At 39.3% G+C, this 24,316-nt stretch overlaps 1 protein-coding gene across 1 annotated transcript in view; it reads right to left on the bottom strand.

Moving 5' to 3' along the window:
- Window positions 1-1,860: 1,860 nt before the first annotated feature.
- Window positions 1,861-24,316, bottom strand: part of Vav3 (vav guanine nucleotide exchange factor 3) — a 327,028-nt gene continuing 304,572 nt past the window's right edge. The window contains exons 25-28 of the mRNA XM_051165697.1: window positions 21,911-22,040; window positions 5,668-5,751; window positions 3,445-3,596; window positions 1,861-2,838 (exon numbers count right to left, since the gene is read on the bottom strand). Coding sequence (XP_051021654.1) covers window positions 2,797-2,838; window positions 3,445-3,596; window positions 5,668-5,751; window positions 21,911-22,040 — 408 coding nt within the window. The 3' untranslated portion in view covers window positions 1,861-2,796. The remainder of the gene's footprint in view (window positions 2,839-3,444; window positions 3,597-5,667; window positions 5,752-21,910; window positions 22,041-24,316) is intronic.

Below are 24,316 nucleotides of genomic sequence, written 5' to 3'. Positions count from 1 at the left end.
GATGACCAAACCTGGCTCTGTATAAGATGGAGTTTTAGGAACTAAGAGGAGCAGAATAATTCTGAATTCTGTACATATTTTCGAACATCTATATTACTACTTAGCATCAAAAAGTTTTTTCTTGGCAATAGGAGTGTCAAAACACGCCTAAATTTTTTCCCTTATACTGTGTGGAAGGATTGAGCAGTCATTATACTTTCAATAGCCAGTGGCCCATGTCTTATTACATGCATACCAGCCATGTGATCTCTGCAATGTTGTAACCTATTAATGTGCCTCAGTTTCTCATCTGAAAATAGAGACAATTTGGGATAATGAGGTAGTCTTTACCAGATATAAGGGCTTTAGGATACCAGGTTCCATCTCACTAGCATATGGAATAATGCTACTTGCAAATACAGTGTTTATCTTGTGGTTCCTTGTTCATAATTTTGATAGCAATTTTGAGCTATCCCCAATCAAAATCAAGGTTAGTACTCCTCAGTAATTATGAAGTTGGTGTGTACTGTACAGGAACATTCAAATGAAAGAATCTTCAACACTCAAGAAATCATAGATGATCTGCATAGAATGCAGAAGACCTTGGGTTCTATCCCTAACACCACATATGTGTACACACACACACACACACACACACACACACACACACACTAAATAGAGAGAAATTCTCTTAATGAAAGTAGTAACTGTTTTATTGACATATTTACAAAATATTACAAAGTCAAATACCATTCTAATTTACCATATTACATGAGGAATACAGACAGGCAAGACAAAGTCCATGGAAAATGTTTACGTCTGTCTTTGGTATTAGAAATCTACACAGATCATGACATTTAAAATCTCCAGTACAAAGTATTAAGTGTAGACAAAGTTCTCATTGGTAATGTCATGAAAAGAGGCTCTTCTATCCTCTGCTATGAAACTCTGAGGCCAATGAAATGCAACAGGAAGACCACATACCACTTGTGAGGCAGGGAGTCTATTGACTGAAATAAACAATACATGCTACAATACTGTACACAGGAGTGTTTCAATCTGTGAGAAGCTGTATTCTCCAGAGCAACATTTGCTGACAGTAACAGACAAAACATCCCCAAGACACAGATAAGACCTTATTGGTAGGAATCCATTCCAAAAGTAGACCTTGCCAGCACAAGTTGACTGTACAGAGACATTTTATAAAATACATTTTCATGACCATGTACACATATACAAAAGCTCAATTGTTCTAAAACACAATCACAGTTTACATAATTCTGAGGTAAAGGTCTTGAGTCTGCTTAAATGAGAAGTCAAAGAGACCCACCAAACAAATTCTGGCACGCCTGTGAGCTGGGAAAGAACAGGTTGTCACAGTCCCTTCAGGTCCACAAAATCTGGTAGAAGGGAAGCTTCCAGATCACTTCTAAGATTTAAAAAAGCCTCTATTTTTACATTTATTTATTTATTTATTTATTTATTTATTTATTTATTTATGCCTAACCAGGAATAATTTTCTGAATCTTGTCAGAACACAGCTACTGCTATGAAAGAAATAGTCCACCATGGAAGAGCAAAGTTAGTATCTTAACTTGACTGCCTCAACTAGGGACCTCATGCTTCTTAGGAGGAAGATACTTAGACTCCTCACAGAATATAATGAAGGCTTGGTGAAAGAAACACGCTGTAAAATGTATCTACCAGCTGATTAAGACATAGCTAAAATAGCTTCAGAAGGGACAACAGAGGAGCCTAGAGAACACAGGAGTCAGGTGCCTTTCCTCGGTCCCAGAAACATACAGAGCACTCAGGGTGCTTTTCTTCCCAAATCCTAAAAAATGCTCTTTTGTTTTACTAAGAAGGGGCGGAGGATGCAGGGAATCAGCAAGTATGCCCTGGTCTTTCCAGGAGGAGGAAAAAGGTTTGTGTTAATGGGTACTGCAGCTGTACAAAGATGTCCTGTGGATTACAGCGTTTCATCTGTCTCAGTAGATACCTCTACCTCTCTGGGATCCCTAGGACTAAGTAGGACATGCCAGGCCACAGTTCCCTTGTCAGGCATGATATTTCCAAGACACCCTATGAAATCACTAAAGTTGTGAGGCGTTAATACAAAGACAGTTCCTTTCATGTGCTTTTCTTTTTCTTTATAAAGAAGTGTGGAAATATAATCAGGACATCAAATGAATAATTAAAACCCTCTCTGTAATTTATCACTTATGATGCAAACCTGAGCATCAGCCTCTTTCATTTTATCATGAGTAACATCTGGGGATACAAGTGTTTGCCAGGCAATGAGTCACCTGTTGAACAATTTAAGACGAGAAATGCTAGATCTTTCCAGCAAGCTGGATCTTTCCCAGATGGCAGAACTCTACTTTTTCTTCACGCTGGGAAAAAGCAAGATTAAACTTCTGTTTCTTTGTATCATCAAAAACTGTGAGAACAAAGTAAATATGCATGAAGCATTTCATAAATGGCTGGTGTCCATGGTGTCTGACCCAACGAAGAAAGAGAAACCTGATCCAGCCTGTTTGCCGGGCTCTTTGGGGAAGGAAAGCGGTTGGTTTTGCCCTGGTTCCTGAAGATGACAGACTGGCAGGCTGTTTCTTGCGCCGCTCTAGGCAAAGCCATTAATCTGTCGGTACCAGCGTCTTTAGAAATCCCAGCATTAAGACTTAGGAGGAGGAAAAAGGAGGGTGTTGAACAGCCAGAAATGCTGCTTTTTAAACGCTTCAGTTAACTCCTAATGCAGTGCAGGTTTCTGTCTCTTTTCTTTGGAATTTCAGTGCAGCAACAGCACCGGATTGGACTTTACTCATCTTCTTCCACATATGTGGATGGAAACCAGCCCACCTGTGAAAGAAAAGCAAGCGACACATGAACACCTCTGCTTCTTCAAATGGTTCTGCAGGCAGAGCAGTCCTCGTTTCCCCAACACTCTGATTTGGGACTCACTGCCCACCGTAGGTGAGAAAGACTTGCTTTACAGCTAAGATTGACCTGGTAGAAACAGGGACAGCAAGTAAGGAATAAACTAAGCTTAAACAGGCTTCTAAACTACTAGCACACAAACAAATACACACATGAGGGCTGTGTGGGGGCTCAACGCCATGATTCCCAACTCCACTGTAGGACGGGATGTAGTACAGAGACACTCTACCTCCTTCTTTCCAAGTGGGACCAAGAACTTTGGGAAAATGCTTGGTGCTTATATAAATACCATGCCCTGGCTCTTAACCACCGAAGAACCTGAAATGCTGCCATGCACCAGTCACCTCCGGGGCTCTGTGGTATTGACCCAAGCCATTTGCAACAGCAACGCATGCTGTTCATAATTTTTGACAGCGATTTTGAGCTAACCCCAACCGCTGAGAGGACATGTCTACAGCGTGACAGCTGCCAGTGACTGTCCAGCCCTCTGCTTCACGAAGAACAGACACGTTCATGGGGACAACTCACCCGGCCATTCACTTCTCCTCTCCACCAGCCATTTGCGCTCATCTTCGTGTAGATCTTCACCATGTCCCCTTTCAAGAGGGAGAGCTCTCGCATATCTCTTGCACAGAAGTCGTACCGAGCTATGGCAATGCCCAGTACTTTAGGACTTAGCACTGTAAAAGAACAACGCAGAGTCTGAGTGGTGTGCAGCTGGTTGCAGCCAGCCATCAGAACCTAATTAGACTATTGCTAGTGGTGCTATCAAATGCAGAGCCGAGCGTGACTTCACTACAGATTAGTGGTAATGACAGAGTGAGTTTGAAGGCAGCACAGTTGCTATTTCAATCCAATCAGGTGTGATCAAGTTCATTCCAGACAGTAAAATAACCACCGTTCTGCTTTTGACACTCTTTGTGAAAAGCTTTTGTAAAACCAAAGACTAGCTAATAACTTATATGACTATGTGAGTGAATTTGAGGTAACTTTAACATAAACTGACAACTGAGGGCACTGTACTCTGCTTCTCAGTAGAACCTCTGGGGCGAAGCTTTGTGGGTTTTTACCTGGTAACTTCTTTGGCTAAACTCAGAGCAAATGAGTTCTGGCCTCTGATTAAAGTGTGTCAAATCAACAGCATCACTTGTAAGGAAGAGGCACTTCCCCACCACCCAGCCCAGCTTTTTTATGTTTAACTCATCTTCAGATGAACTCAGTTGATGGTCCCATATAAAATGTTGTATATGTGAAGATGTGAAAGAGTCTTTTCACTGAAAGACTACACAAACTTCTTCTTTTCATGGAAACACTGACTACCAGTCAGTGTTTATTGCAATGCCTAACCAAAGTCCAGGCACAAAGGTATCATCTTTGTGTTCCGTTTTCTTTGTTTCTTTAATACCCCTGGGGGCAGGAGAGGAGCAGCCTGGCCTGAAAGGGAAACTCCATTCAGGCTGCACATGTTTGTTGCTCTCTAGTGTTTCATAACAGGCTTGGTGGTAACTTCTCCTCCACCTGTTGCTCTGCTGTTGTAAAGTGTTTTCAATTTTATGTGCAGTGAGCCTGAGAATCGCTCACCTGAGACTCCTGGGAATTGTATAAATCTTAAATGGTAAAGGAACTTAAGTGTAAGAAAAAGCAACAAATGGAAGCGCCATCCATCTGTATTATAACAGGTCTCAGTGCCCAGGTAGCTCATAACGACCCATGCTACCCTGGAACAGTCCATCCACTTGGCAACAGGGACCTCAGGTCTATCATTCATGACTTTATAATGACAGCCCTTTGTAAAGTCTCCAGGTGTCCATCATAAGATAAACGAATGGCAATTCTGTAGATTTCAGAACTGTAAAGGGAGTAAAAATAGGTCATTTTATTTTACCATTCAGGACACAAACCACTTTAATGGTTTCCTTACTGAAAACGGTCCCATTGCCAAGGTACTGTTCTTAAAGTCAGTGCACATAAAACACCCCTGTGATGGAGAAACCCAATTGTAGACCTAACCGCATGACCTTGCACAGGCCTCTCAACCCCTCTAGGCCACATTTTTCTCATCTGTAAAATGAAAGGTTTGTACTAGCTGGTTTCTAAGGTCTATTTCAGAATTCTATGTTCTATTGGGACTTACAGGTTAATTTTTAAAAAACCCACAAGAAAACGTGCTTTTTCTAGCCTCAGTGCCTTATAGATAGTCATTTAACTCTCCAGGTAATGGTAGAAATTCAGATAAAAATGCCTGGACACCAGCTGAAGAGATAGAGAAAGGCTGGGCATGGGGTTATCATTTCAAGGAATGCATACTGAATCGTATTCTTCTCTCTAGAGGGGAAGTTGAGATTTTGGGGTTCTTTTCATTTGCTTCACAGAAATGAAGAAATACTGATTTTTCTCGACTAAATCTAGTCCTCCAAAAAAGATGAATGATTTTTCAGAGTAGTTCCTCTCCCTTTGCATTCCCATCCCCTCACCCATCTCCAAACTCTCTGCACTGAGACATGATAAAAATATGTCATATTGAAATTTATGGCATTAACACACACACACACACATACACACACGCATGTGGAATGTCATGGCAAACAATGACTTTATGGCAGGGAGGAGTGAATTGCATGGTGGTAATGGAATGTGGGGGGATTGTGCTTGAGGCGATGTATTTACATGGGAAGCCATATACAGAGGCCGACATACTGTATTTGCACACAGAAGCAAGTTGTAGAGACATATAAAAGCAGTAAGCAGTACCTGACCAGAAAGGAGTGGAAGAAGGGGGAACAAAGCTGTAGTCTGGAGGAGTTACAAAAGAAAAGCCACAGAACAGAGGAGGGGCTTAAAGAGGGAAAGAAAAAGAAGCAAAAGAGCATTTAGGAGTTGGCACAAAATTCTCTAAATACAATGACTTTGTTGTTTGTAATCACAAGAAAACTGTCACATCCAAGTCGGAATATCAAGCTGTGTTTCTTACCCACTATTCTCCTGTCACCATTTCTAAGTGAGAGAAGCATGCCAGACTTTTACATTTTGACAGACATTAGTTCTGTGATTCAGAGCTGTCTATCATTTTATAGGGAAATAGCAAACCCACTCCATGTTGCCACCCAACCCCCATCCAGCCAAGGATGGCCCCAATCCCCATTTTGTCACAATAACAGGAATGGGTAATTTACTGATATAAATATGGACCTAATAAGAAACAACATGAATATGTAAGAGCTTACAAAAAACAGTACAAATAAGAGCTTATACGACTGTGTTGATGAAACATAAAGAAACCATGGAAAATCCAAAACATTTGTTAAGCTAAATTCAGACAATATGTTAAGACTCTCTTTTACCCCCAATCAAGCATGCATATTTCAGCTTATTTTCAATAGGGAAAATACAATCAGAAATGAAAGCCATTCTGAATCTTATCCTGGAAGCTCAAGTTTTAGGGAGGTACAGCGAAGACACTGGCAATTGTGCTCTCATGTTCTTTTTTTTTTTTTTTTTTCACTCTACAGCTTCAATAATAAGTTGATTGTATTCATTATCAAGTGGTCCTGAAGTATTAGCTACCATTGCTCAATAAATTAAGTATATCAATCCTTGAAGACATTACAGTAACTAGGAGGAAGAAATTAATGCTCTCTTTCTTTTGCATCTGAGAAACTCTGGATTCACATATGACTCTTTGGTCCTTGTCCTTAATCATATTCTTAGCCCTTAATTCTTAATTCTTATTTTTAATCCTTATTCTCAATCGCACAGTTCTCTTCAATGAGCACCATGGTTTACATACCTCTAACATTTAATCTGCTGATTCTGTGGTGCCATTACCAACAGACAAGGAAGACCTAGGTTATAAATGTTATCCCAACACTTACTCTTCCCTTCATCTTCTATTAGACAGTTTAGTTCAACCATGTTCAGTAGCAGGAAGAGTTCATTTCCTCATCTCTCTCTTACATTTTGGAAAAAACTACACATAGACGTCTCGACCAAAGCTATTAAAGCAGAACAATCATGAAGCAGCTCCTCTGAGTTCTTTCCTTTTAGCCCTTTATTCTATCTTACTTTCTGGCATGTACAAGTTTCCATTTTGGACCATAACAAGGTAAAATATTACATCGAGAAAGACAGAGCATGAGCTCAATGGGATCTGGCTTACTAAGATTTCATGGAGCACACGCAGTCTGTCCTTTCATCAAGCTCTGAGCTATGCCTATGTTTTTATATAATGGACAAATAAACTGACTTTTCTGATTTAGCCAATAGTTTGGGGTTTTCTGTCACTTGCACCTATACCTAACCCCGAAACAATATCATCAAAGATGCAATAAAAATGGGCTGAGAAAACTGGGATGTGATCATATGTCTTTCTGTACATCTCTTTTTAGGCAGTTGCCTGACCTTGCACTGTTATCTAAAAGTGGGTTGTCTGGGATCTTAACAGCAGCAGTGACCTACTAAGTATATTATGAGACTCCAGCCAAGCAAACTGGCCAAGGGAATTGTGAGAAATTCTGTTGTTCTTGAAATCATTGGCTGTGAAGCCCTCACACACAGAAGGACTTATGTCTGGCTCTCTCTTATGAATGGCCTCATGTTTTTTCTAGTTGTTTTGTTTTCTACTCTATCTGCTTGCTCAGTTAAAAGTCATAAAAATAAAAATGCATTGCTAAATGCTATCACAGCTAATTTAAAATATTACAAGTTCATTTACTACTGTGCAACAGAAACAACAATTTTCACTCTCCCCTGGCCCCATGTGTGGTGTGTGTGTGTGTGTGTGTGTGTGTGTGTGTGTGTGTGTGTGTGTGTGTGTGTGTTGAGATACAGGTGTGCACACATACAGAAGACAGAGTTTTGTCCTGTTCTATCACTCTCGTCCTTACTTCCCTGAGATAGATTCTCTGACTGAGCCTGGGGCTAAGGTGCTAGTCAGCCAGCAAGGCCCATCAATCTTGCTGCTTCTGTCCTCACAGTATGGGGTTTGCAGGCTTGTGTGTGGCCAGCCAGCTGTGCACGGCTTTTTAGGTAGGTGCTGGGAATATAAAGTTGTGTCTCCATGCTTACATAGCAAGTGCACTTATGCACTGAGCAATCTCCCCAGCCCCACACTGTCACTTTCTTGTGGTCATGATGTACTGTCAGAGAGAAGAGAGGATGACATTTATAATAAAGTAATTAGCCCATGACTAACCTCACTACTACAAAACATCTGGTGTCAGGATTTCTAGATGCCCATCTCCTTGTGTTTGCCAAAACTTAAATTAGAAGCCGTGTTCTAGACATTGCACTGACAGGCATTGGGTTTCTCCGGCCTTGGACTGTTCTCTATTTGCTGCTTCTCTGGTCTAACTTTATTCATTAAAAAAAAGAGACCACATTTCTAAAAAAAAAAAAAAAAAAAAAAAAGTCTAATGAAGCTAATGTAAGCCAAAGGTCTTAAATATCACAAAAGATAACTTATCTCTAAAGGGAAAAAAATGAGAAATCAATGAAAACAATTGAGTGCCATTTAAATAACTTCAACAGTAGGTAGATAAATTAAACATATAACCAGTCTACAATCAAAAAATCTAAAATGTCTAAATATAGGTAATGCTTTAGCAAGGAATGTGAGGCTATGTCAACAGCCCTGTAGGGGGTTATCCCTTTCTCTTACCTAACCTTAAGTACCTTAAAATTATTTGCATTTCAGTCAAGTAAATAGACTTCAAATTTTCTTAAGTTAGACCTAGAATTGGTACAATTCTAGGGTGCTGGCGTGAAGGCACAGCGGCTAAGAGCACTTGCTGCTCTTGCAGAGAACCCAAATTTAGTTCCTGCCAGACATATTGAGTGGCTCAAAACTGCCTGTAGTTCCAGCTTCTAGGGGACCCGACACTGTCTTCTGGTCTCCATATGACATCCACACGTCAATACCAACAGACAAATATACATCTATACATATAATGAATAATAAAATAAATATTTAAATGAAATAAAGCCCTATATCCCAGAGAAAGTTATTCCAGATGACTGACTGGCTTCAGCCCATCACCTTGTCTCACTCATTCTCTGCCCTGATGAATGAAACAAGTTCTTGGATTGATCTTGGTTCTCTTAGTTCCAGCTTGCCACTTCAAATGTTTTCAATGACATGACTATGAACATCAGCTCAGATTTCCCTTGTTGAAAACTAAACTTACAGCCTAAGTGTCCTTCAGTAGAAGAGTGGATAAAGAAACTGTGGTACATATACACTATGGAATACTACTCAGCTATTAAAAACAAGGAATTCCCGAAATTTGTGGATAAATGGATTGAGCTAGAAATGATCATAATGAGTGAGTTAACCCAGAAGCAGAAAGAATCAAATGGTATATACTCACTTATATCTGCATACTAGCCCAAGGGGCATGTCCCACGAAAGCCTTCACTTACTAGGAAACTGGGACAGAGGGGAGGACATCCTATTGGGACTCTAAATGAGAGACGCATGGGAGAATAGCAAAATAAAAGGATACAGAGGGTCCTAGAAATCTACAAGTAGAACAATATGATAGGCAGATTTGGGCCCAGGGGTCCCGCTCAAACTAAGGCACCAGACAAGGACAATACAGGAGGTAAACTTTAAACCCCTTCCCAGATCTAGCCAATGGTCAGAATATTCTCCACAGTTGAGTGGAGAGTGTGATATTACTTTCTCACGTACTATGGTGCCTCACATTTGACCATGTCCCCTGGAGGGGGAGACCTGGTGGCACTCAGAGGAAGGACAGCAGGTAGCCAAGAAGAGAATTGATACCCTATGAGAATATATAGGGGGAGGTGATCCCCCTCAGGAACAGTCATAGGGGAGGGGAATAATGGGAAAATGGGGGGGGGGGAGGAATGGCAGGATACAAGGGATGGGATAAACATTGAGATGTAACAAGAATAAATTAATTGAAAAAAAAAAGAAACTTCAAAAAAAAAAAAAAAAAAAGAAAGAAAGAAAGAAAGAAAACTAAACTTACCATCTTCCCCTTTGTAATGCTACTGGCTACTTTTATACCAACTTAACATGGCTGGCTAGAGTCATTTTAGAAAAAGAAACCTCATTTAAGAAAATGTCCCTACCGGACTGGCCTATGTGCAAGACTATGACATATTTTTTTGATTGATGATTGATATGAGAGAGCGCAGCTCCCTGAAGATAGTGCCACTCAAGTGGTAATTCTGAGTGCTGTAAGAAAACAGTAGTGCACGCCTGTAATCCCAGCACTCAGGGAGGCAGGGGCAGGTAGAGCTCTGTGAGTTCAAGGCCAGCCTGGTCTACAAAGTGAGTCCTGGACAGCAAAGGCTACACAGAGAAACTCAGCCTCGGAAGAAAGAAAGAAAGAAAGAAAGAAAGAAAGAAAAGAAAGAAAGAAAGAAAGAAAGAAAAGAAAGAAAGAAAGAAAGAAAGAAAGAAAGAAAGAAAGAAAGAAAAAAGAGAAAAGAGAAAAGAAAGAGAAAAAAGAAAAACAAGAAAGAAAGGAGGCTGAGCAAGCCATGAGGAGCAAATCAGTCCAGCAGTATTCCTCCATAGCTTCTGTGCCAGTTCCTGCCTCCAGGCTCCTGCCTTGAGTTCCTGTCCTTATGTCCATCCGTGAGCATAGACCACAAACGGTTAGGGAAAACAAACCCTTTCTTCCTTAAGTTACTTTTGGTCATGGTGTTTTATCCCAGCAATAAACATCCTAATTAAGAAATCTAGCAGAACCTAACTATTTTTTTTTTCTGTTCATGTCTCCATTTTTATGACAAACTTACAAAATCATATACTGTTAGGCTCTTTCTGTCTAATCTCTTTATCAAGTATTTTCTTTTGCAATATCAGGTTAGTTATCCCTTCCATAGCTCAGCTATCACAATCCAGGTACACGCAATATTCTAACTGAAACAGCATCCGATCTGCCTCTTGTTTTCAACGTCTTTTCCTGCCTTTTGTAAACTTTGCCTCTCAGCTACTCACACTAAATACAGATTCTCTCACCCATTTGCTAAACTATGAAGTTCAAACTCTTGGATGAAATCACATGACAATTTATAAATTGGTTCCTCCCCCTTTCCTAACCAAATCTTTTAGGAAGTTCACATGTGAATTCTTTTCCCTAGACCAGCTTTCTACTTCCCCATGATGGTCATTGGTTTATTCTAGAATGTTCCTGTTCAAAACCCTAGATGATACCCTTCCTAAAATCCTTGATAACCAGCTCAGATGCTGTCTTCCCTTTCTTGCCCTCTCCTACACACCTGGTGGACATTCAGTCATGTCACAGCATTTTCTGGTTCTGCTCTTTAACATCTGTATATATAGGTCCACTTAGATGTGGGTACTGAACCACTTCCGCATCTCCCACAGGATCAGCCCCAGCTTCCACCTATTTTAGCTGGGTATTTGAGTCTGCAGTTCTGTATGTCTCCCCTTCCTACTGGCTCGGCTCATCTTTTACTCTCTTCACTGCTCAATAAGACTTCCAAGAAAAAAAATCTGACAAAATATAAGAGAAAGAAAGTTAAATGCACTCAGGCTCTACTCCCCAGGCTTTGTGAGGAGCTTAACCTAGCAGTGACATTCCTATAATAAATAACTCTTTGGAGATGCTGGGCAGCTCTTAAACTCCACATGTCTAGTGGTATTAACCATGCTGTTTGCCTGAGGAATCTTTTTAAAGTAAAAGGTTAATCAGTTTCTTCTCCCACTGCAATATATCTCTCCCAGCCAAGCATTGTAAGGGTTGCTAGGGACGATTTCCATGTCTGTGTGTACTATGGCACGATTTATTGTTGCCACTCTTCCTATATGTCAATTTTTTCTGCCTCTGGGTCCTTGATTCTGATATGCTATAAAATCAGCATTTGAATGTTCTGGCACTTGCCGAAGCTAAGAAAGAGTGCATTCAGCTCACCTCTAGAGTCAGGCATCTGATAATACATTTTGTACAGTACTCTAAATTATAGAATATGCTTACCTCCACACTAGAAATATATACATATATGTCTACATACATACATAGACTCACACCTCCTCATTAAGTTTGTCCTATTAGACATTATTAAGACACCTTAGTACAGGAATCATCAATGGTAGTTGCATGTCCTGAAACAGGACCAGGAAAAGAGCAGGACAAGTGACATCCAAATGGGGATGACAGCTGTCATCTCCTGGACTCTCATTTCACTGCCTGCTTAATATCACAGGCAACCTCCCTGCTCGTGCTTCTTTATTTTTGGAGCTTCCACAGCGGTCTCTCTGCCACTCATCACAGTATACAGGTACACAACATTAAATCAATAATGAGTTCCTTTTCAGTGACATGATCATTGAGTAGGTATGTGCTTAAGATCAAACATAGAGTCCTGCTTTCCTCAGACACTTTCAGCTTCACGTCCAAGACAGAGGACAGCCTTGCTTGGTGAGACCTCCCAGGAGTTAGGCTTTTTGACAGGTGTGTGATACCTAACTCTTACTGCGATACCATTCATGGAACATTGTTATCAAATGAATGATTCACAGTTTAGTGGCACAATGGTTCCAATTCAGTCACAGTCATAGGGGAGGGGAGTAAGGGGAAAATGGGAGGGAGGGAGGAATGGGAGGATACAAGGGATGGGATAACAATTGAGATGTAATATGAATAAATTAATAAAATATATTTTTTTTTCAGAAAGAACAAGATGAAGAGTATAATAATACTGCTTATCAACGTTTCTAAGTGAGGTAAACACTGAAATGCCAGCATTCTCTGGTAGAAATATCTGTTAAATAAATTGGGAATAAAAAAAGACCTGTGCAGAGCCACAATAACTGAGCGGTTAAATAATTAGTGGTTATCGTACAGTTCTGAGACTTGACTGTGAAGAAAAAGGGCACAGAACAAAGGACTATTTTAATTTAAAGGAAAAAGAAACAACAACAACGACAAAAAGAACAAGTTAAGAGGAAAGCTAGGAAAAGAGTTGAAGCAACTTGTTCTCTGATACTTAGACTTTCACTATCAAGGCAGCTAGTAAGTGCTCTACAGCATCACAGTCTGCCTTGATCAAATCACAAATGTCCACAAGGAAGCCAAAGTGTATTCAATTTATAGTAACACTGAAGTCAGAAACAAGATACAATCAACACTTATACTTAAGGCTTTGACTTATTAACTCATGGAATAATTTTTGAACTAATACCTACTTATCTATTACCTATTTTATAGATTTTTTTCCTTAAGTGTTTGTTTGTTATTTGAAATATCATCTTACACTTTTGGTTTTAAGCAGCTTATAGGTTCAAATTAATTTACATAACAAATGTTAACAAGCACTGGGCCAGTGTATTTATCAAAACAGTGATTGATCTGTGCATACTGCCCAGCAGTGGCCAAGAGGTCTTTCCCAAGCCTTGAATTCCTAAGTGACATGCTTTGATGAACTGTCCTCAAAGTTTGATTTTTTTTTTTTTTTTTTTTTTTTTTTTTTTTTTTTTGGTGCCAAGATTGTTTACAGATTGGCCTGACAGTAGAAAACATGCTGAGAATTAGATGAATGTTTAATTTAAATTTATTGTCCTTATCCTGATTTTATTTTAGAATATAGACATTGCTTTGTAGACTTCCAATAATATCCAATGACTTATTGTCAAATATTTGTTTCTTTACCTCTCTCAAAGAAAACAAAGCAAAAACCACTTGCTTAGTTAGCTATGTTTTAGATCTTATTGCTAAAAATAAGGACAATTTATGTTAGTTTCATTTAAATGAATGCTGACATCTGTTAAGTAAAACAAATCTTTTTGAACACAAAATTCAAAGGAAAGTTATGTCCAGGATGTTGGAAGAACTGAGCAGCTGCTTGGAGTTCAGCATTCATCCATGAAAGCATATAGTCAGTACAAGGCCTTTTCTATTATTATGAAAAATTAGGACAATTCACCTTGGGAAGTCAGAGGATTTATAGGCACACAGTGTGTGGAATATGGACTTCATTCTAGATCTGTGTTTTCTAAAACAAACAACACTCGCTGACATATATAGATTGTTAAGGTACAATAACTATGCTAAGATACTTAAGAATAAAAACAAACATGCAGAAACACTGACTTCAGAGGAGCTTACAAATTATTGAAGAAACAGACTCATATGGAAATGACATACAGATATGAAAGACTCCACATCAGAGTGAGACCTATAACAAATGCTGGAAGACAATATAAACCCTTCCAAACTCCTAGGTGTTCAGATTCAAAACCCTAATGTTACACTCAATTCTTCTCTTAATGTTTCCTTTCACACCTGATGTCTCACTTTTGGCTAGATTATCTCCAAAATCTGTCACCCAGATAGCTAAAGTTTGGTCCAAACCAACATCACTTTCACCTGAATGCGGAATGAACTTCTAATGCCTTCATCTCCCATTGTTTACCTAGTCCTTTCTTCCTGTGTTCCTTCTTTATCACAGAAGCCAGAACAAACATGTTAAAACTTTTAGTCACTCTATCTCTTTTGCTTAAGCTCTTCCAAAGGCTTTCCATTTTCTTCCAAAGTCAACTTAAAAGGCACAGCAGGACATCACAGGATCTGGCCTCACTTACTTCTTGCACCTTGTTTCCTAACAGTTTTCCTCTTGCTCCTGTACTGGTGACATTGCTTATGTCACGTATGTTATTCCTGTGTACCGTACCGTCTGTTCCCTCACTTACATTTCTGAGTGCTTTTTACAAAAATGTGATCTTCCCAGTGAAGGCTGCCCTGGCATCCCCTAAGTCCATGAACACACATCACAGCTCCACGTAACGAGAAAGAAGACAGAATGTACTATAGGAACAACCTACAAACTAAAAAACAGCTGGCTGGCACTGATTAAATTACGAAGGTAATTAGGGAAGTAGAGAGAACATAATCTCCCAAACTCTCATTGTTCTCAATAACTCTTAAGTCAGCACAAATGGTCTATACTAAAGTCACAGGTTCAGCCGCCTGCTCTATAGACAGGTAGGGCGTGAGGAGAATGTCCTGGTCGTACGGATGGCTTTGTTAGAAAGGAGAACTTGAGGGCTGGTGGCTGGTGTGAGCCTTATCGACAGGTAGAATAACAACTCCTCATCCATCTTTCTGCTTCACAGCTAAGGGCTCTCTAACTTTGTCCAGCACACAACCAGCCCAGTTAAAAACCCCAAACCATTCTCTGGCACTTTGAGCATCCCTGCCTTGCTACGTTACTCCCCCCCCCCCCCAGAGAAATTCTCAATTTCTAACACTATGTAATTATTTTCCAACCCATTATCTGCCTTCCCTACCAGCACATAAACTCCACAAGGGCAGATGTTCATCTGTTCCACTCAACTGCTCGATATACCTGGCGATTTAGCTAGGGCTTGCCTTGCAGCAGGGTCTTGACGAGGAGTGAGTGGATGAATGGCCTATGGAGAAAGGTATTGGGCAGGATGTAATAACTAAAGAAAAGATAAAATAAGGTCTTGGGATAATTGAAGTCCGCAGAACTGCACTCTTTGAGAACATAGTGGGATACAGGACAGGGGAAATTAAGTAGAAAATAGTGACATGCTTTTGGTTCGTTGTTGTTGCTTTTATTCTTTGGGTTTTTATTTGCTTGTTTGTTTATAAATAGGCTACTATGAAGCTCTAGCTAGTATGAAATTGGCAATATAGACTAGGCTGACCTCAAACTTGCGGTGGCAGGCAGGTGGAAGCCCTGGCTTCCAAAGTGCTGAGATTACAAGCACACACACCTATTTCCAGTGAAGAATGACTTTTGCACTGGGGAAAGTGAGTAAAGAAGTCAAGTGACACCAAAATGTATTGTGCAAAGTCCTGAAAAATTGGAGTGTATTCATAGAATAGCAGCCAGGATGATTAAATATTTGATAGTCATTCATGTGATACAGGATAAAATAAGTATTTAAAAGAGGGGAGGAAAAAATATACAGTAACAACAGAAAAACAGCATACTTAATGAAACGTTTGTCATAGTTATTTTTAAATATGTTAATTAATTACTTTATAGCATGTTCTGAGGTGATCATAGTACAGTGAACTCTCTCTCTCTCTCTCTCTCTCTCTCTCTGTGTGTGTGTGTGTGTGTGTGTATGTGTGTGTGCATATGTGTGTGTATGCATGTGAGCATTATGTACTTGCCATAATTAGTTGAAAAAATAGCTATAGTAGCTATACTGAGTCATATTTATAGCTATGTAAGAAAAAATACTTAGTTTTGTTCAAGGCAAAAGGTAAATGATTTGTGTGGTAGTTAGAAATGAAGTGACCTCAGTGTCCAAGCAAAGACTGATGACCACATTCTAAAAATGTAATAAAAGATACTTGTTCAAAAGGCTCCCTACAGAGCTGACGAGGCTGGCAAGTTTGATGTGCCTAGATGCTGGAAGAATTCTCCAGCATTCATACTTATTGTTAAGGCATTTAGGCTGTATTGTATAACACCCAATAGGTATGTGTACTACAGAATTAGCTGTAAATAAAGAAATGCTGAATGTAGAAAAATAGATAAGAGGAAAAAAAAAAAAAGCAACAAAAGGCAACCCTGGCTGATGGTGTACTCAAGTTCTGAATGCTGATAGGACAGAAGAGAGTTGCAGAGTTAATCCTTGTCATGTGCAAACTTAGAACTCAATAGCATAAGCAGTATATCAGTGGAATATGTCATGCCAAAAAAGCTCTTGGCATTTTCTTGCACAGCTAGAACCCTGATGGAGTTTTTAGAAAGAAAAATGAAAAAATTCTCAATTCAGATAAATGTGCACATCTTTGAGGCAAGAAGGACTGGGCAAGTAAATCCCTGAATCAGGGCTATCACATGATTGCAATGCATTCAGTATGGGATGATTACATACATGTATTAAGTGCATTGAGGTCAATTTTAATTTAGAAATAAGACTTCTAGGATTGGACATTATTAAGATAAGAAGTGCTAAGAACATAAATACTGCTTTTTGAGCCATGAGATATTAAAAAGATTGCTTTGAATGAGGGTATCTAAAGGTACAGTCTTTAAGTTTGTAATCCCAGAAATGCTTGGAGCCATCATGCTCAAAACAAAAATGCATTAGAGAAGCCAGTGAAGCTCCTGAAGTGTGTAAATAAAAGGGGGAGACTAGCATGGCCCGGCCATAGTGCTGTACAGTCTTGGTCGACCAGTTGTCTGAGAACTGAATAGTTCGTTGATGTCACAGATGTGTGAAGAGGGGAAGTATGAAAATGTCAGGAGAATGTTATAATGAACTTGTCCCATAGTTCACACAATGAGCTAATGCCCAGGAAGTAGGACCAAAGTGCCAAGAGAAAGTAGAATGGCCTCACCGATTATTTAAAATTTGCCAAATAAGGCTAACACAAAATTTTCACACTGGGCAACAGCATGGGACATATGGAAGTGGTGTCAGGAGCAGCAGCAGTGATTGCTGGAGCCAAAGCATCCTACACTGCCCACGTGCCAGACAGTCCTCTACGTGCTTTACACCTACTGACTCTTTTAAGGCTCAACATCAAAATTAAACACCAAGATGCAGAATTGGGTGGTGATATCAACTAGGGAACTATAGACAAACTATTTCTTCCCTCTAAGGAAATACATTGAACTTGCAAGCTTCTGTGGAAACCTGTTTGACAGGGGCAACCTTTAATAGTGTGTTTTGTTTTGTTTTGTTTTGCAGGGCTGAAGGTTTATGGAATACTCCACTGGAGATGTTAATTTAATGTATATAAATGGGATTTATAAATTTCATGTTGTGTCAATTGACAAGTTATTGAATATCAGTCAGGATTCTCTGGTTCTCACATTCTGTGCAGAGTATTTAAGACCATGATTCAGACAGACACACGGCTCTAGAGAGGCTTGGAAACCAGGCGTGGTTCATGGAGCTTTCTCTCAAGATAGTGTGCATTCCATACTAGCAAAGCTGTAACACACTGAAAGTAGTTCATTGATTTGAAGACTGGTTCTCCCATAATGTCCATATGCATCATTTGACCTTCCAGCACCAATAATGCAAAGTTTCTCTATTATCCATTGGAGAAACAAATATTGAAATTAGTTTGGAAATTGTTAGAGGATAGTTAAAATCAACACTATAGGATTCTCATGGGTCTAACAGTGTCCTCACTGCCCACATAAAGATTTTTCCGGTCTAGTCCTGTGGAATATGACTTAAACTTAAAGAATGAGAGGTCATTGTAGAAATTATGGATCTGAAGTGAAAAACAACCATCTAGGGTGGACCGTAAATTTAATGGCAGCTGCTTTTCTAGGTGAAAAGATGAGGTCACAGAGAAGAGAGAGGAGAAGACCCAGCAGACTGGAGGAGCACACCTACAGGCCAAGGAATGTCAGTTATTGCTCAGCCACCTAGAGTCTGCAGGCACATGGGCAGTGCTTTGCCTTTAGCACTTGGCATTGAGAACACTCAATAATTTTTGGTGGTTTTTTTTTGAAAGTCATTATGTGATCATTCTTACGACAGTGCTGAGAAGCTAATATGAGAGTAAAACTAATATTAAGGTTATCAGAATAAAATTAGATATCAAACACAAAGCAACCAGTGAAAGATGGCAAAAGACTGAGCATAAAATAAGCCAATCGTAAATTATAGTCATGTTGAATTATGAGAGCAGAAAGGTAAACTATTTTAAGTGTATATTTAAAGAGTTTAAATGAATATTATCCCTTTCTATATTACAATTTAACTAATAAGTGCTAAGGGATTGTCAGATTATTTCAGGAATGAGACAACAGTAATACATAATATTAAGATTAATAAGTTAAAATTCCAGTAATGTCATATAAAGTGTTTTGCATTTTAACATATTCACAAAGCCCACCTTGCTGTGGAGTTACTAAAGTACACCACCTCACATGCCACTCTAATATGCGCTTTAATTTTATCATGAATGACATTTTTCAAAAAGTCCTGCTCCATACCCACAGGCTGAGTAACCCCTCTGTGACATTAGCTTGTAATTCTTCAGCTTCAGGGGGCTTATCAATTTCTATGATGATCTTATTTCCCTTTTGTGTGTGTTCCCATTTCTCAGACTGCCCAATTTACTATGGAAGCTCCAGAATCTAAACAGGCTTGGCACTTGCTAAGTATCTGTTGAGTAAAGGAATGAATAAACAGATGTAAGGAGATCACAGTGAAGCTTTGATTGTGAACCACTCAGTGCATGGGTGCTCTACACATCCCCAAATCAATGACCAGGCTCCTCTGCACCTGGAGCTGGTGAAAAAGAGGATGCCGCCACCTTCCTGTGATCCCTTTAGATATGGGCAGCAGATAGGGTTATCTGCACATTAACCTTTTTAAATCCTGAAATAGTTCAGACTGAGGAAAGAGACAAGAACAGCACAAACAATTCTCATATACTTCATTCACAGGACCCAAATATTAACATCCTAAAATGTCTGCTTTGCCAGCCTTTGCTTGTTTTTTGAGTCACCTGAATACACATTGCAGACATAATCCATTTTTTACTGTCAAATATTTCAGTATGTTCTTCCTACAAAGATATTTGCTGGTCTAGCCAAAGTAGAATTATCAAAAGCAGAAAATTGTGCTGATATGGCCTGGCTTGTTAATCTACAGAATATATGTGAACTTCACTAATTGGCCTCCTCATGTCCTTTATAGTAGCACAAATACAAGCAAATGTTTGTGAGTCTCTATTTATATGCTGTCTACCTATTAAGAATTCTATCCATCCTATGTAAGTATCACATCTCTGTGTTTGCTTTTGATCTGAAATACATCATCAGACTTTGCCCTTAATTACTTTGACATTTTTTTTCAAACCCAGACTTATTCTTTGTTAATGCCTTTCAATTCCTGCTTGATGCTTCCACGTGTTCAGACTGCGATTATGCAGCTGCAGAGCAGAGTTAATACCAAAGTGGTCCAAGTAGATATTTATTTACCCTGTTTCTGGTGACACCTCTTAGGAATCACAAGACGTTGAAAAAAAATACATGTCGTGTTTTCATTGCAGGTTAACCCTAAATCAAGGCTTAATGTAAAGTTCTCAAGACAAACTTTTGGATCATCAAAGCATAACACAGGCTGCTATGAGAACTCTGAATGTAAACTTATTCAACTGTTTTTTTTATATATAATGTCGTGTCAGCAGTGTTTTAAGCCTCATTGGAGGAATTTAGGGGTGGTTCTACTTCGCATCAGCTGTCTAATTCCTGCCAAGGTATTAGTAGGTGACAGTCCCAGTACTACTCTAACCACTCCAGATAATCTGCTGCCATTCCTAGCCTGTGATGGACCGTATGCCCTCAAATTGTAAGCCAAGTAACTTTTATAAGCTGCTTCTTGCTGTATATTTTGGCCATAGAAACAAAGGAAGTTATGGATACAGTGGGATAATGACCTTCTTAATTCTGGGCATTTCTGTTCTCCACTCTTTTGTAAGGCTCTGGGGGAACTAAGTAAACCATTCAAAACTGAGTCCACATGCAGACAACGTCTTCCGCAATTTGTGTTCTGTCCATCCACTTGAAAGACAGAGAACAAGAAAAAAGGTTTAAAATTATCTTTATCTAAAAGGAGGTGTCATGGAAAAAGAGGCCAGAAGTCACAACTTGGATACAATTTTAAGAAATGTGTAGGAAAACCGCTTTTTAGAATAAACATCCATTTGGAATGGGTCAAAAGTATGGCCTGTATGAAAATCCAAGATAAATGGGAAACATTGATAAACAGATAAAATTATAAAGATATTTAAATGTTTAAGACAATGTGTGTTCTTGTTCATCTCACTGCAAGGGTTCAGATATGTGTCAATGAGAGGAAGGTTGTAAAACTTAACAAAAAAGCAACTCTCGGCTAATGTGACAAGTGACTTCCACATCCTTCTGAAGTACATAGAACTGTGGTGATGTTGGCAACCTGAGCATCACTGTCTCCCTTTAGTGCAAACTTCGAGGGAAAAAAAAAGTCAAGTTGCATTGCATTGGTGCAAGTCCTGTTTGGAACTACCTCTTGTTCTTTCATTTGTGTTTAACTCAGGGTTCTAACAGTGGTAAAATTTTCATCATTTCTCTTTCAAAGTAGTTTTTTTTTTTTTTACACATTTATGAACTAAGGACTAAAATTGTATTTGCTTTACATTTTTCATTACAATGTTCCCTTCATAGGTTGGATCTCTGTCCAGGAAGCTTACATGACATGAAACGGTATGGCAGAGTTTATGACTTGAATTCACTGAAACTGTGATGCATTTGTATATTTGTGTGAAACCATCTTTTGTGATTATTTATGTTCAATACAATATTTTTCAAGAAAGTAGGCATGTATAGTTTTTAAAAATACTAACGAAAAGGATAGCAGGCTACCAAGAAGAGACTTGATACCCTATGAGCATATACAGGGGGAGGAGGTCCCCCACAGTCACAGTCATAGGGGAGGGGAGTAAGGGAGAACAGGAGGGAGGGAGGAATGGGAGGATACAAAGGATGGGATAACAATTGAGATGTAATATGAATAAATTAATAAAATACATTAAAAATAAAAAATTTAATGCTTTCAAAACACTGAGTTGAAATCAGAACATTAGCAGTTAGGATACCAGGCACATTGTATCAGCTCTGTTAGATATTATTCCTCAAACAGCATCATAGACACAAATGTTACATATAAGTTAAGGAGAGTCTGGCTAATACAAAATCCAGTGAAAAGAACAAAACTTCACACATTAATGTATCACTTTCATTTTGATAGCTCTTTTAACACAGATATATTTTTTTTTAATTTACCCCAAAAACCTGTAACTAGAGACACTCGTGAACCTCCTGGTCCTTCTAACTCTGCTTAGCTCAAAAAAAAAAAAAAAAAAAAAAATGTGTCTGCTCTATGCATTAGCATATTAATTGGCTATATTTCAAAGTTCAGAATGAAGATGGTTAATGTCATTTTGCTTCCAACCCCTTAAGTGACCAAATGTAGTAACTATGTGTTCTCAGCCACAGTACTCACAGCTGTTGCCTGCTCTAGTAGTCCTCTGTCCCGCTGCAGGCTCTGGCTCCTTGTATGGAAACTGTAGTGTTGTGTCTAAGGTCCTGAATCCTTCTTTAAGAGAATGGTGCTTGTAGTAATCCACAAGTTCCTTTAAGACAGCAAATTAAAGAGGAGTTTTGTTATTTTTATTCTCAAATAAACTCCTTAGTACATAATTACATATGATAAAATGATACTCATTTTAAGTCTAACATTTTCAAATATATCAAAGTATAGGTAAGAGCTCAGCCTGATGCCTGGATATACCTGACTCCTCCCCCTACACACACACACACACACACACACACACACACTCACAATCCTATTTACAAGAGACATTTATTCCACATTGCTTGCCCTCTATTGTTTCCTCAGGCACGCAGAGCTTCCTGTCTGTCTTCAGTCAGATGCAGTACTGAAAAGAAGCTATGCTAAACCTCAGTCTCAAAGTAGTAATTATTGTCGTTGTTAGTGAGTGGCATGTCTCTCTAAAGAAAAATGAAAGGAACAGCTGTTTGCTTGACTCTATAGCAATTTCTACTTTCCCCCGTTTTCTTTCAACTTGTCAGAAAAACAAGCTTAACACTAAATGTACTTTTATACACACACACACACACACACACACACACACACACACACACACACGTTGATAAAGTACTGAGCACTGGGCAGCATCATGCCTGTTGAAGTGATGAAGTGTTAGTGTGCATCTCAGCTTCAGTGTCACCCAGTATTCACAGAGGGCAGCAAGGTGGTTCTTTTTTAATTGATGTTTAGAAATAATTCGTCCTAAACATCTCAAAGCCTAAATATAAGCTCCTACTATATTTCAAACTAAATCTTTCGGGAAAATCCTTTTCTATATATTTAGGCTTCAGATTCTACACAAGTCTCAATCCCTCTACTAAGAACTGGAATGGAATAATTCATAATTAAAATGTTTCAGCTACCAAATGTGGCAGATATAAAGTCTCTGATAAATAGTTGAAATGAAAATAGAAGCAAACTACTTTAAACAAAGCAGTCGATGCTTCTGTTATAGCACTGTTAAACAGGATGAAAGAGCAACTCGTTCCTTGGGAAAAAAAATAACATTGTCAATTGATCCAACCCATCTACCCAGTGGTTAAGTTCAAATTTCCAACAAGAAATCAATCAGCCCAGAACCCACTCGGAAGATGAAGAAAAGGATCATCAATGATTTATTCTTCTCTGGCTAAGTCAGAAGTGCTCTACACTGCACTGTACTGGGAATGCCAGGGTTCAGGAAAAAATGCTGCAGACAACATCCCCACTCTCCAGGAGTTCTTGGTCCCAGATGAGAATGTGAAGAGCTATAAGACATCAAGAGCACAAAGAACGTCCTTTCCTGTGTTCAACTGGGAAACAAGATGGAGGTGGCTTGGTTTAAATCAAAGACTAGAGGTGGGGGGAAACCTCCATAGGTTGCAATGGGCAAGGGATCATTTCAGGTGGGGGAGTCTAGGGCTGAGAACCAACACAAAGGTGACACAGTAAAAATCCCCACCCTGCTCAGCAGATAGGAGCACTTGGTACCGAGGCATGAGAGTGAATACCAGAGTTAAAAAAGCAGCCACCCATGTAGAACTCAGATTATTGTCACACATGCGCCTATAACCTCAGAACTATGGGGTGGGGGCAGCAGGAGGAGCACTGGGTCTCACTGGCTTCCAGCCCAGTTCCAGGATCTGTGAGTAAATAGAGTGACAGAGTGGAGAGAGACAGGGAGACTAGATCAACTGATATCTTGCTCTGGTCTCTGCGTATTTGCACCTCTGCATAGAGCACAGACATTTTAATATGCACACACACACACACACACACACACACACACACACACACACACATCCTGTCACATTAATAAACTGAAAGCTGTATGATTTTCTCTAAATCACTGGATAAAGCAGATGAAGATTCTCTTTCTTTAATTCCCACATTTGGAAAATGAGGGTCATAAAACATTTCACAGATCATGCCTAGCACATGTGAATAATCACGACAGCTACCGTTATCCTTTGCAACAGGCCCTTTGTGTGGTTTCTCACATCTTAACCTAAGAACCTCCTGAGATGGGGCTCAACCCACGGATGCATGGAACTTGGTAAAGTGAACCCATTTGTGTGCAGTCCATATTACTATTATCTGTGCAGAGTGAGTCCTTTCAGCTGCATCCAGTGATTAACCGCACGTGGCAAATGTAAGTACAGAAAAAGTACAGGTGAAAGTCATATTTGCTGTGACATACCAGGAACTCTGTTTTCTTAAACTTAAGATGTTATGGTCTTAGTATACATTAATTCTATAACTTAAAATAGTGTGTGTGTGTCTGTGTATGTGTATGTGTCTGTGTGTGTGTGTGTGTGT

This window comes from Acomys russatus, chromosome 23, assembly GCF_903995435.1.
Source record: "Acomys russatus chromosome 23, mAcoRus1.1, whole genome shotgun sequence".
In the NCBI taxonomy this organism is placed as follows: Eukaryota; Metazoa; Chordata; class Mammalia; order Rodentia; family Muridae; genus Acomys; species Acomys russatus.
This window is presented reverse-complemented; position numbering and strand designations above follow the sequence as displayed.